We start from the raw sequence: 13,879 nt of genomic DNA, 5'->3' as shown, positions 1-13,879 counted from the left end.
GTTTTTAAAATATTTAATGTTATGTCACAGGAAAATAAAAGTTTTTGGCATTTCTTTCAGTGATGGTTTTCTAACTAACTGTGTTTAAACTGATGTTAATTCGAGATAGTAAATGACAATGAAAAGTCCGCAAAGGATTAGTTTCCTGGTGAAATACAAATTCACATATGTGTTGCTTTAAGTTCCGTCTATAGTGCAGGGGTAAAGTAGGACTGAATGAACTGTTTTTTTTCATAGACTATATTGTATAAAAATAATAGGTCTTATAAGAAACAATTATTTCATACAAAAAAACCCAGTGTTCCAGGAGAGTCTTAATTCTCTCTGCACAGACATGAGGAAGACAGTTGGAATAAGGGACATGTTAAACACAGGATTAAAACACAAGAGGTACTTCCCATTGAGGTCTTTTCCATGGCACCTGACTCTGCATGCCAGGGAGTCTGTATGTGTCTGGCTGGACACTTGATAGTACATAGACTTTTCTTATTCAAGTAATCAACCCTTTGCTTTTCCCTGTCTGTAGTGTGTTGTATCAATTTCAGTCAAATGCATCGTTGGCAACAAAAGTAGTGAAGCCTGTGAGTCTTGTTTGTACCAGTTTATAAAGAGATGTGAAGGTTGAGGTCAGAGGAGGTGTCATACTGGACTGCATTCATGCAGTGTACAGTTTCCAGTGATGTTTGGTGCGAGGTAAATGCACAATAATGTGTTTTATTTTGGGATACATTTTCTTGAGAATTTTTGTTAAAAAATATTTTCACAAGATGTGATTCCCATGCTGTTTGACTGAAGTTTAAGGGACCCACAAGCCTCTGCCCCTGGGGTGCCCACAGAGGCAGTCTTAATCCACTGAATACTGGAAGGGAGTCAGTCCTTGTGCTTGAGGTTGTGCTTTGGCCAGTCACCAAATCATCTTCTGAGAAGAACAAGTGGTAGCAAACAGTACTTGCTATGGTGTAAACAGAGCCAGAAGCTCAAGTGGGTAAATAATACTGACAGCAAACAGCACTAAGCAGAACTAGTGGCCATCTAAAGGCCAATGGGTTTCAGGAAGCTTCAAGGACGGATGTTTGGAGGCAATCTCCCTGCCCTGCAGACTGAGCAGAGCCATATGCTCCTGCTTTGCGGCAAGGTGAAGCTCTTCAGCCTGGTGTGATAACTGATTAGGTGGTGTTGAGTAAACAAATCAGGTACGTAGGAAGGGCCACAAACACTTCTACTTGAAGAAAAGAATGTGTGTCCATGCTTAAATTTGTTAGGAGGCAGCATGTTTCAGATGGCAGGGAAGACTTACTCTGGTGGATGCCTGTTAGTTTCATCACCTTCTTGTATCTGCAAACTGTGCTCCGCATGACCTTCCTGCCTGGGCTGAAGTTGATAAACTCAGTGTACCACCTAGTGCTGGACACAAGCCCTTGAATCTTCCATGGTACTGAAGGAAGAGAAGTGTCACAGTGCTTTGAAGTATCAGGAGATCACTGCTGTAATAAAGATCTCTGCAGCTGCAGGGGGCAAAAGGGTGTCTCTCTCAGCTGAACAGTTGCTCTTTACATGACCTGATCCTTCTGGGACCTGTTCGGGGGAAACACCCATAGAAGAGGCCACAGTTTAAAGCAGGTTTGGAGTGCAGGGATCTACATTTTCTTCCTTGAATTATGGGCCCCCTGACATTAGCATAGCCATCTCCTTTTCCAGTGGTTCCCCTAAAACTCCCAGACACACAGGAGGCATTTCTGTGTAATGTCTGCACCTGAGCTGCTCAAACCTTACTCTGTGTGTGCTCTCTCTGTACTCAGTGGAGAGAGATGGGCACTGCTGACGTTGGCAACTGCTGAACTGAGAACAAAACTAATTTAGAAAATTAGTGCTTTCTAATGGTGCTGACCAGGACTTTCTTGGGATAAATGCTGTGGAGACTGTGGAGCTGTAACCTCCATGTCTCCTCTCTCCCGTTATGCCATGAAATACAGCAGCTCTGAGGGTTCCACCACTCCAGGGGAGAGGCCATAAGGGTGGTACCAGCACCCTGGCAGTGTGGTCTGCTCAGAGGGAGGCCCGCTTACCATCCTGCCTGTCTTGAGTCATGATTCTACGTGGTGTTCCTTCACTGACCAGGCAGAAGGAATAACCTGTGGTTACTGATGCTTTGTTGTGCTTTGGCAGCACCATGATGTGCTGTGAGAGGAGCCCTGTGAACCAGTTAGTGCTGTGAGCTTCTAGTAAAGGTGCTCCGTGTCCTAAGATGAATTTCCACATGGAGTTAGACTCGGGAGTCTGTGCATTTTTCCTTTGTGCCTGGTGCCAGGTCAGGAGGCTGCTGGTACAGTTCACTGTAATGAGGAAGGCACATGCCACTACCCTTTCTAATCCTATTTTCCTCTAATTGTGTACATAAAGTTTCTATAACCAGAACTAAAAGCCTAACATTTTCTCTAGTGCTTTGTTCAGGAGAGCTTTTCCATGGTGTCTCTTAAGTTTAAGAGCCTTCTTCTAAAAGCCAGTGATACAGTGCTTAAGTGCATTGCTGGGGCTTCCTCTGCACCCTACATTTGTTCCTCAAGTTAGCACTTATCCACCTAAGTCTTTCTTATAAATTGTAGAACGTTGCTTTTCCAGGAAGGGTTTTATTCTTCTGGTGTTCAGTGTTCAGCAGATGAGGGTGCTGTCCCCAGGCTTTGTGTCTGGAGCCTGATGGATGGATGTCAGTGCTCCTGCAGCCTAACACCCATCACAGCACAGGATCAGGAGGGCCTCCTGCTTTGGTTGCTTCGCTAACTCAGAGACGCAATTCTTTGTCAGTAAAACCTATGATAATCAAGCTATCCAAGCATTTACTAGTTTTATGGTTAATGTTTTTTATTTGGTGGAAGGAATTTTGGATCTCCAGTCTGGGGCTGGCACTGAATGGAAGTGGAGTGGAATCCCTGGAGTGAGGGGCTGGGACACCACCAAAATGCTGCATCTTGGGAAAACTGAAATCCTTAAATGTGCAGTGGAAATAGTCCAAACAGCTTCCAGTGGACTTGGTTTTCCCACTGACTCTGCAGTTGTTTTTATGGCTGCAGTATCAGCTCGTTCACTGCTATGCACAGGAGTATCCATCTAGGAAAATAGAAATAAACCTCACAATTGCATTTTTCCCCATGGCTATATTATGGATTCCTGTATATCTGATGGGGAGTATGCTTAACACAGCACTCACCCATCCAGCAGGGGCTTGATTACCTTGTTTTCTGGGTATTCCCTTATAGGCTTAGAAGTCCTTCATTTTTCTGGTATTTATGATGAAATCATGGCTATTTGTAATGTCAGATTGAATGTCTATACTGTGTTTACTCAGGCTGAGAAGTAATTTACATTTGCTGTTCCTCTCTCATCAATCAAACTTTTTGCTAATCATGAAGATTTGGCATTAGATCAGGCATTATTAATTCAGATTTTAATGCGATGCCGGTAATATTTGCTACTCCTCTACGTATCTCTGTCTCAGTTTTATACATATAAATTGGATATTTGTGTTTATGTGGGGCACACATGTTCCCTCTCATGCCAGTTTGCAAGTAGTTTGTTATGAGTTGGCCTTAATCCTAATTTTTGATTCCTCAGAGTCACATAATAATTATGACAGTTTATTTATAATCCCTTTTTAAAATTTGTTACATGCCTGTGTTCACTCTGCCATTAGAAACTTTCATGTCTACCTCATGTGCAGGCCTGTGACAGAAATCCTTGGAAATTACCTAAAATTAGGATATTAAAAAGAAAAAAAAAATCTCTTTGGATCATACTGAAAGGTGGTGTGTTCCACTGGACATTTTTCAGATACAGTAGTAGCCCCATTTCATCACATAGTTGGAATCATTTGGGACAAAAAACTGCTCATGGAATTTAACAAGACATTACACATACTCTGCTGAGCCATGGGGTTTGATGTTATCGAAAAAATAACATATTTCATTTGGGTTTGATATGTCATTTTCACACTGGGAGTAGATTGTCACACTGTGTTGGTAACTGTCTTTGATATTTGTGGGTAAACAGTTCTATGTTTAAAAGGAAACCAACCAAACTGAAAATCAAACCAACCAAACCAAAACAAAAAAGAGGTGACTCACCATCCTAATCTTTTGACAATACTATACAAAAGGTGAGCTGTACTCTGCTGCTTACAAAATAATTTTTGCCTTTTTGACCAGTCTCACACTGAATGATGTAAGGCAGCTTTTTGGAATTTGACAATTCGTTCTGTATCCTCTGCTGTAGGGAATAGGAATACCATTCTGTTCTGTTACTGCCTGATATAGTACCAGATATGCAAGGAAATCTAGCTAGACACCTGCCCATGATCCACAATCTCAGTTGTACTCTAGAATTAGGGGCTTAAGCTGGGCTAATACATTTTCTCTTTTTTTCTTAGATTCATATATGTATATATGAATATTCTTATATTCTTTAAATATAAAGCTTTCTGTGTGTAATACTCTACCATTTCATTCCTGCTGGAACTTTGTGCCCATTAGATGTGCCTCAGATGGCTGGGTGGTCTGGGAGAGACAAAACACACAGAACTTCCTCTTTTAATGGCTGAGCATCTGCTGGGAGCTGCCTCCTGCTGCCCCTGGTGAATGGTTGCAGTAATCATGTACAGAGCTGTGGTGAAGCTAAGATCTTTACTAAAAGAGATGTTGAAAGGCATTACAGTAATGTAATAATTGATTGTTATGGTTCATTGTATCTCTTTTTTGAAAAGCAATCTGTCTTTTGAACTTCATCTCTCGGGTAAGGACCAATGCAGACATAAAAATATTTTTTTGGTGGCAAAAAGTACTTGTTCTTCAGTCTGTCTTGTTATTTGTGTGTGTATGCATGTATATGTTTACTGAAAAAAACTTAATTTTTCTAGGCATTAATTGCCTAAAAATGGTGAAGAATTTTTGCATGAAATGGAGTTGCATAAATGCAATATGGACTGCACAGAAATATTTTAAAAATCAGCACAAGAGCAAATAATAATAAAAAGAGACAAACATCCCTGCAGTCTGCGATTCAGTCTGGTATCAAATCCTTTGTCTATGTTCAACAGGACAAAGATCTTAACTTCTTTTCTGCCAATGGTCTCCTTCCTTTCTGTGCCAGCATATCAAGGGAACAGTATATTTCAAAGAGAGAATGCAGGTAGAAAACCTCAGACAAAATGTGGTAAGACCAGGCTATGAGGAGAACACTGAGGCCTTCAGACAGCTCAGATGTTCAAAGATATTTTCTGCTGTCTGGCTAGCCAGTCCCTTTGTCTCCCTATCTTGGCTGCCTGGTGTGGTCCTGTGTCAGCTTTCCTTACTCCCTGAGCTGCTCCTGGTTGTCCAATGCAGCAGCTGCGTGTGGAAACTTGCTGGCATTTGCACAAACGTAGCACTTGAGACATTTCAGTCCAGTGGAACATACCTTCCTGGGCTCGACTGGGCTCTGAATGTTTTGTAGTCCAAGCTGGGAGCCCCACTGGACCTGTGCCCTGCTGCCAGCTTTCCTGCTGGGAAGGGCTTGTCAGGGCTTTCCTCCATCCCAGCTGGCCATGGTCCCTCTCCCTGTTGCCATGGCTCCAAAGTAGCCACTTCTGGGACACTAGCTTCATTTAGTGATGGAGGTATTGGAAAACACCTCTGCACTGGGGACTCAATGGTGCAGCAGCAGTACAGGATATTCCTTTTGGTTGTTTAGGAGGTTGTTTGTACCTTAAATCCATGCCCCTGTGAGATGAGAAGCTGAAATTGTTGCACCAATTACCAATTACATTTGTGTAATCGTGATGTCAGCTTTTCCACCAAAGATGTTTGTTAAAGATACTTAGGGTCAGCAAAGTTGAGCAAAGCATAAATCCAAAGAGCTGCATTCTCTAATACGTGCCGCTGTTTGATTTCATTTGTTTCTGGAGCATAAAAAACCACCTTGCAGTATTTTGAGGGTACCATGTTAATCAATAATCAGTGTGGCAGCTGTTGCCAGAACTGACAATATCTACAGAGACTGGAGACTGTCACAGCGTGGGTTCCTGGGGGTCTCACTGCATTTTAGGAGGGAGCTAAGTAATATTACTACAGGCAAAATAAGTTCCCTTTGGAGGTTGCTGAATGGTGTGGACTCATTGCAGAGTCACTCAGAGGTGACAGGACATTAATAGCACATTAAATGGATTAAGTTTTTCAATGTCTTAAAAAAAAATTAGTTTTCAGGCAATAAAAAACTTACAGGTAAGGAAAGGCAAGTTTAACTAATGTAATAAAAATTCTTACCTACCTTCAAGGCTTACTGAGATTATCCTGTACTTCCCCTCTAGAGACTTGAAGGTAAGGGGACATGTTCCCTTACCCTGGGGAAGACACAAGTGGGAATTCCCTTGTTGAGGTGAGCTGCTCAGGGCAGTAGGACAGGAGAAACTCACAGGTGGGATAGGCTCATTTCCTGCTTCCAGAGTTTCTGCTGTGAAAAAGGAGGTTCACTGCTAAATGAAATGTTTTTGAAGTGACAAGAGAAAATAAAGATTCAAGCTTTAAAGGATCGGAATAAGGCACATCTACAAAGCTGCCTCTGTTGGTAGCTCAGATTTCCTGCTTGTGCTGTTTTTATAGAAAGAAATTACTCTAAAGCAGAAATTTACATCTGTATAAAAAATTTAACATTTCATTATCTGGCTTCATTATTAAAACTCAGACTATGCTTTAGGGCTTAGACACGTGTCCTTACAAAACAAAGTAAAATATGACTATATTATTTTTCTGCAGTGAAAAAGTAAGGAATAAAGAATATCTGCTCCAAGAGTGGCAGTGGTTGAGAAGCACATCCCTTTCTCTGGAAAATGTGAATGTACGGGAGACAGTTTTGCATAGCATATATTGTTGCTGATTTAAATACTTCATGCTGATTTGTGGTGGAATATATGGAGGTACATTGTAAATTTGTCTAATACTTGAACAATGTCTTGTGCACACTGTAAGCAAATCACAGCAATGCTGGCTGGAGATTTCCTTTGTTACTCTGGTTACATTATCTTCACTGCTGCATAAGAGAGAAAAAACATTTGTTGACCCTTCTTTGTAGAATAAACCAACAGCAACATTCAGCACTGGAAACAGAAATCCGTAATTCTGCTAACAAATCAAAAGTTAACAGTCTTAAAAGAGCAGTTGGTCAGAAACGGATTTTAACACTTTCTCAGAGTCATTTGACAAAATGTTTTAGGTAAATTTGAAAGAATTTCAGAGAAAGTCCTTCAGTGACCTGTAGTGGGTCACCTTTCCCCTAAGGCAACACACTGACCTGCCAAGCCTAAGACTAATGAAATAGATTATTATGAAATCCTTCCAGAGATACTGCATGGGTTGTTTGGGCTTTTCAACTACCTATATGCGTCAATGTAATGAGAACTTGGCAGAGGGCCCGGGCTCCGTGACACCTTCAAGGATGTTGTTGGAAAAGCCCTGAGGTTTTGCCTTTTCCTTGGAAACAATGCTGTGGGAAGGTCAGATCTGCTCATCAGAGCAGAATTTATTCTTCAGCTATTGCATGACTGCACTTGGGATTTTGTTCCAGAGACCTGTGTTTAAAGATGCTTGAAGGCTTACAGATACATAATAGACATATTCCTTTTGTGACCTTGCTCAGTTGCTGGAAAGTCCAGTTGCTGGAAAGTCCAGCCAGAACTTTGTTTGATGCACCTAAGCTTCTTATCGACCTGTTTTGACTGAAGGAGGTGTTAATTGCTCCAAACAGTGAAAATAACTAATTCACTTCTGGGAGCAGCAAAGCTACAGTCATTGTCAGAGAATTTGTGCCACAGTCATGGTCAAAACCAATTTGGACATGGCTTCTTGGTGCTGTGCATCCATGCTCGTGATTGCAAATAATCATGACAATTGAACAGCCAGGCTGTTAATTCTGGTGCTTAAGTCTTATGTCTGCTGACAGAGACTAAAATCTGCCTATTAGAATGTGTGTCGTGAGATGTCTCACCACAGGATATGGCCTTTCTCATGACTTTATTCCAGCAATGAAATAAATGTTGCTGTGAGCTTCGTGGCCCTAGCTATTCTTATGGTGTGTGCAGAACACAAAGTGACTGTTGGATGTGTGGAATGGAAAGCAGGGAAACGGCTGAAGAGCATTTTGTGCCAACAGATGTTACCAGGAGAGTAGCTTGGTGTGCCTTGCAGATGCCCCCCACTGCTGTGGGAAGCACAAGATCAGGCTCTGTACAGCTTTTTGTGCTCTTTCCTGTCTCACAGCACAGGGCTGTTGAGAGTCCATAGGGATGTCTGTGGGCATACACACTCTGCGAACTTGGGACCACATTCCCCAGGACCAGAGGTACTTGCCTGGCAGTGAACTGTTGTAGCTGTGAACTCCATATGTTGCTTTCCAATCTGTCCTTCAGGCTGCAGTGGTCCAAGCCAACACATCCCCAGTTCCCTAAAGATTTCAGCAGGCTGAGCTCCTCAGGTGGCAGGTGCTGCTAGCCTTCAGTAGTACTTGTTTTTCCAGCCTGCTGCTCATGGTGGCATTGGGTATTCTGCGAACAGCACAAACCCCCTGGCATGCAGGGCAGCAGGAGTGTTTGGGAATGGTTAAGCCATTTGGGAAATGGGAGGAGGAATAGTTGCTTGTCTTTAAGTGCTTCCCTTAATGGGCCTGCACCTATCTCCTTTCTCCTCATCCACCGGCAGTACTTTTAAGTATCTGACATTTTGGGAACTGCATGTACGTGTTCAGTGAGACTTTGCAGAAATGTTCTTGGTTTTGCCCCCTCTGGACAGCCATTCTGTGGATGATCCCCAATGTCTGGTAGCTTCCAGCCTTCAGCTTCCTGCTTGGCTGCTCTCACCAACATGAGACAGGCAATTCCTTTTGTTTGTGAGAGGACCAAAGGAGTGAGCTTAGGGCTTTGTTTCTATGTTTGAACATTTTTCAATTACTAAATGTCAGGAAAAAATAAGGAAAAAAATAAGCTCAGTGCACCAAAAAATGTACATGCAGATGCACACTATATCTAGTTGGTTTTGAAAGATAAAGAAAAGTTAAGGACAATATTTCTTTGGTTGCTAGGATGCCTTTTTATCATTGAATTCGGCATGCTTTGGGGTTTTTATTTTTATTTAGACGTGTGACTCATTTATTGTGCTTAGAGCAATGTTATGGTGTATTCTGACAATAAATTTAAGAAAATGAGACAATTGTCTAACATTTTGATGTGAAAATTAGGTCTGGGGTGTATACTGGCCCAGGAGTTTAGTATTTCTTTGAGGGAAAAATAATAAAGAGCGTTAGTGATATAAATGTGGGGTTATTCTTTATTGAAAATGCGAAAATGAGATTTACTAGGATATTTGTCCCCGAAATGTATTCTATTTGCACAGAGACACTTTGCATCTTGTGCAGCTGAGAAAAGGAACATGAATTCAAGGCAGATATTTTCCTGCTAGCATTACAGTCGCGGCTGGGAGCTTTAGCATCAGAGAGAAATACATGTGCGTCTCTTTGTGCGGTGCTGTTTGTGACAAAGGAGTTCCCATCGGAATGGCTGTGCTCTGTCCAAGCCCCCTGGAGCCTCTGGGTTAGCAGCAGTCAGTCTTTGCAGTGTCCTGACGTCATCCCGTGTGTGCCTGAGCTCCGCTATTGTCTCACGGCGAGCGGGGCTGGCGACTGCGGTGTCTGCCCGATACCTCCTTCTGCCTGCCCGCATCGCTGCGAGGACCGGCCTGCCCTGATCACTCGGATTTAAAACAGAAGCTCCTGCTTTTTGCTTCCTGAAGAAGGACCGTCACTGCGGCTGCAAGGAAAAGCTGTCTGCGGTGTAGAGCAGAGCAAAGGAGAGGAGGAGAGAGGAGAATCTGGCAGCTTGGATAGCCTGGACTGCATTGTCTGGCTTCATGACCCCTGCTGTGTAGCAGTCTCATCCCTTCTCTCATACACTCCCTCTGTCTTCCACTCTTTTTTCTTCTTTCCTTTTTAAAAGGGCAGCATCTGGGGCGAGCCATGTTTGGCACTGAATCGTCATGTAAGTAAATGCATCCCGTTTGCATCCTTTTTCTGTTCAGAACAGGGCTCGTTTTATCCTTGCTGTACCCGCCTCACTTGCATTCTCTTTGCCGTAGGTCGTTGGCTAAAAGCTGTGGTCCTTGCCTGTTTATGAAGGGATGAAAGATGCTGGAGGAGAAGCATCTACCTCCTAACTGTGGGTGCATCCTCGATGCAAGGCAGCGTAGAGCTGTCAGTGCTGCTGAATTCAGGCCACTGGAAGATTGAGGGAAAAAGGCAGTTTTGCTTGAATGTGTCAGTTGATAAGATCGCATCTGTCAGTGATCAGGAGCTGCAGACGCTCTAATGAATGCACTACTCAGATGGTGTATTTGGGGATTGAGAATGCTGCAGTATTAGATGGGAGAGCTGGGGGAAAGTGATTTAACCAGCAGGAAAAGATTGCTATCTCGTGTCTATCTCATTTACTTCATTTTTGTTTCTGGGGAAAAAAGAGGCTTCTCTGCAATCCAGCCCCCCACCCCCCACCCCCCCCCGGGACTGCAGAATCCGCAATTAAATTAGGTGGAATTCTAAATATGAGGTGAAAAATGCAAAATAAAAGGATCATTTCTTTCTTTCTTCCTCATCTTTGTGCTGGAAAATCTTAACTGAGACCGTCTGCTGTTTAATGGCCCTACAGATGCATGTCATTGAAAGCAAGCCAGTTTTGCTTCAATGGGAACAACAATTACCTACCTGGCAAATCTGGCTGCAGAGGAAGGCTGGGGGGTTTATGTATAAATAATGTTGCTGGTGACATTGTGGCTGTGTGGAGACCAGTCTGATCCAGGGATTATTGGGTGACTGAAAAATAGAAAACAGTTGTTTTGTGCACAAAACAGTACTGTGTGTTGAAAATGTCTCATTTGGATATGAAGCAATGGCTTTTGTAGAGCGTTGTCAGATCCAACATGGTATAATGTCTCCACGCTTCTAGGCTGGGACCTATTCTGCAGCTCATCTCTTCCTAGGAAGTGATAAGAGCATTGAGATACCTCATAGTTATGCCTTCCTGGCTGTCCCAAAGTGTTAATGATCCTGTGGCCAGGCTCTGGCAGCTCCCCCTTCCTCTGCCACAACACCCAGTCAAGGTCAGGCAGCATAAAAACAAAATTTGCCTTTAGATTTCTTCTGTTTAGGGACGCGTTTCTCATGCATAGTTGTAAACATGTCTGCAGCTCTGGGTCATCAGAGCATGAACAGAAATGCCGAATGTTGTAGCTGCATCGATTTCCCTGAGAGATCTGTGAGCCCCAGCATCTGTGTCCACGGGCTCTACTTCTGCAAAATGCACGTGAACAGGCTTTGAGATAAAATCGGTGCCCTACCTGCCCTCTTGCAGAAAGCAATAGTATGCACTCAGATTATTCAGTGTTGTTCATTTTGGTGATCCTTTCTTCGTTTACGAGGTGCATTGGCTAAAGTCATAGGGGTTGTGCACCAGCAGCTGTGGCTGCTTTTGTTTCCATGGTTCCCAGAATTTAGAAAAGGGCAATGGAAGCTTCCATAACAGCCGCTACCTGTTTCCCAGAAGGGTCTAGAAACATTTCTTGCTTTTAAAAATGGGATTAAACAGAACATGGCTCGTTGCCATCGATTCGAGCAGAGGCTGTGGTCAGTGTCTGCCTGAACTCTCTGGCCAGTGGTGGCCGACTCCCCTGTGCCTCTGCTCAGGCCTGACCCTCTCACCCAAGAGTTCCTGTTCAGGCTGGACAGGCTGTCCCATTACCTACTGCTGCCAGGTGCTGGCAGGCAGGACAAGAGCGGGTCACTGGTGCTGCCCTGCTCACCTGCCTGTGCAGGTCAGTGCTTGCATAACCAGCCCTGCCCACACCACTGCTGGAGGAACAGTGGCTTTACTTTCAAAGAAAGAAGGTAGTATCAAAATTATTTCAATCAAAATGTTAAGAGGTGTTTCATCTTCCCTCTCCTCCTGTCTTCTTCACATTTCCGGGCTGTCAAATGATAATAGCAGTACTAATTGTTAATGTTTTTGTCTGGCTAGAACATCAAATAAGACAAAATTAAAAAGAGTCAGCATTATTTGGACATTGGAAATATGACAGAAGCCATTGCTGCTGCTGCTGCTGCTGTCCAAAAAGCATGAAATGAGCAGATTACATTTTTTTAAATCCTGCTGTTTACACTTAGTGTTTAGGATTTTATTTCTCTCTGCTTTGATTAAAAAGCCAAGAAAAATGGTCAGAAGCAAATACTGGTTTAGAACCTTTAGTCTCTCTAAGTATCAAAATATTTTAAATGTCAAAACAACTCTCCTTTGGCAATCCTGGTTATTTTCTTTTTGCTTTTAGCAGCAGTTTGATGAGCAGTAAAAGATAGTCTGAGAGTCTTTGCAGGAACAGGCGTCTGCTTATCACCTCCTGGATGCAGGGAAAGACAAACAGCCGGTGACAATAGCCCATAAAGGGGGATAAGGCAGCAGGCGATGCACAAACAGCTGCTGACACTCCCAGTGCATGATGAGCGAGGATAGAGTGTGCAGAGCAAAAACCCCGAGGAGTGTCCATGCAAGGGCACTGTGGGAGGGTAGGATAGTTGCCATAGTGTCATGGCCAGTATTTTCTCTTGGTCACATGTCCTTTCTGTAATCCCCACAGGAAATATGTGCCGGAGACACTTTGTCTTCAGTGCTTTTGTGCTGATCCACTGTCAGACATGCTGCCAGGGGTGTGGGGGGTTGTGTGCATAGGGGGCAGATTTTCATCCCATGCCACTACTCCTGCTGACCTGAAAGATTTGTCTGCTCATTATAATCGTTTCACATTTCACTTTCTGTATTTTTTTTTATTAATATTGAGAATTAAGTCTTGTTTAAGGTGAAATAGTGTTGTAGGGCTACACCAAAGCAGAGAAGTGATGGACATCTGAACAAGTGACGAGATGGTCCCCACAAATAGAACAGCCTCATCTCAGGGAGAAGAGCCTAGCAGAAATAACCAGCGAGCATCCCTTATCTGGCTAGGAATACTGGCAGTTGCAGGTCTCTAGGAGAGACAGCAGAGGCACAAATTAAACTGAACAGTGAGAGCAGCCACAGTCAGTGGGACTTACCAGTGCTAGTAAGTAGTCTTATAAACCTGTGCAAAACAGCAGCAGCCAGCATTAGAGAAATGGGGGATCTTGGTATCAAACATGGAGATAAAGGACAATCTGACTGGCACGGACCCTGGCGTCCTGGGTGATGTGCCTGTCTCCTCTGTTCCCAGCACTGGTACTCATCCCACTTGCGGGAGAACCAACCAAAACCTGACCACTCCTGCAGGTCGTTGGTTTTGAGCATGTTGGCTCTCCATGATTGTTCATGGGGTGCTTAGATGAGCAGTGGCACAAGGAAGGGTGGGACATGACTGCTGAAATTCTGGTGGGATAGCAGCCTTGGTGAGAGTGGGTTCCACTGAACCAGCAGATGACCAAAATGCTCCTTTTTTGAGCATAAATCATCCTAAAAGGCCAAGAGCAGTAAGTACAGCCACAATTCTGCAATGATGTTACAGTGGTTTCTCAGGCAACAGTATGCCAAAGAGAGGTTACAGAAAGTACTAGAAATTGTAACTTTAAACCAATATATGTAGCTGCTGAGGTTCCTGTTGTTCCCTGTAGAGTCAGGACTGTTGAAAATCCTGCAGAACCAGGTCAAAGAGAGGCTTAGCTACACCACTTGTCAAATGCTAGAATAAACCTGGGTTATGAAAGGGGTTGAGGTTATGGGAGCTCTAATAACTTGACAAATTCATCAGTGAAACTTCAAGATACTTGGAGAGAAAATGTAGTCTCACATCCCACTTAG

General features: G+C 43.4%; 1 protein-coding gene and 1 long non-coding RNA gene across 3 annotated transcripts in view; one reads left to right on the top strand and one right to left on the bottom strand.

Moving 5' to 3' along the window:
- Positions 1–13,879, top strand: part of ST7 (suppression of tumorigenicity 7) — a 138,195-nt gene that overhangs the window by 29,789 nt on the left and 94,527 nt on the right. Inside the window, exon 1 of one of the 2 annotated variants that reach the window (XM_088165449.1) lies at positions 9,706–10,048. The exons of the other annotated variant lie outside the window; for it this stretch is intronic. Within the exon in view, the coding sequence (XP_088021575.1) occupies positions 10,027–10,048 (22 nt within the window). The 5' untranslated portion in view covers positions 9,706–10,026. Of the gene's footprint in view, positions 1–9,705; positions 10,049–13,879 lie in introns of those variants that run through there. 2 annotated transcript variants of the gene reach the window in all.
- LOC148223664 (uncharacterized) lies at positions 9,127–11,491 on the bottom strand. The gene is made up of 3 exons (XR_015803909.1): positions 11,400–11,491; positions 10,768–10,875; positions 9,127–10,284 (listed from the first exon to the last, which is right to left on the bottom strand). It is a non-coding gene; the product is annotated as an uncharacterized LOC148223664 (long non-coding RNA).

This window comes from Sturnus vulgaris, chromosome 5, assembly GCF_052056855.1.
Source record: "Sturnus vulgaris isolate bStuVul1 chromosome 5, bStuVul1.hap1, whole genome shotgun sequence".
In the NCBI taxonomy this organism is placed as follows: domain Eukaryota; kingdom Metazoa; phylum Chordata; class Aves; order Passeriformes; family Sturnidae; genus Sturnus; species Sturnus vulgaris.
The sequence above is the reverse complement of the archived record's forward strand: the minus strand, read 5'-3'. Positions and strand labels throughout refer to the sequence as shown.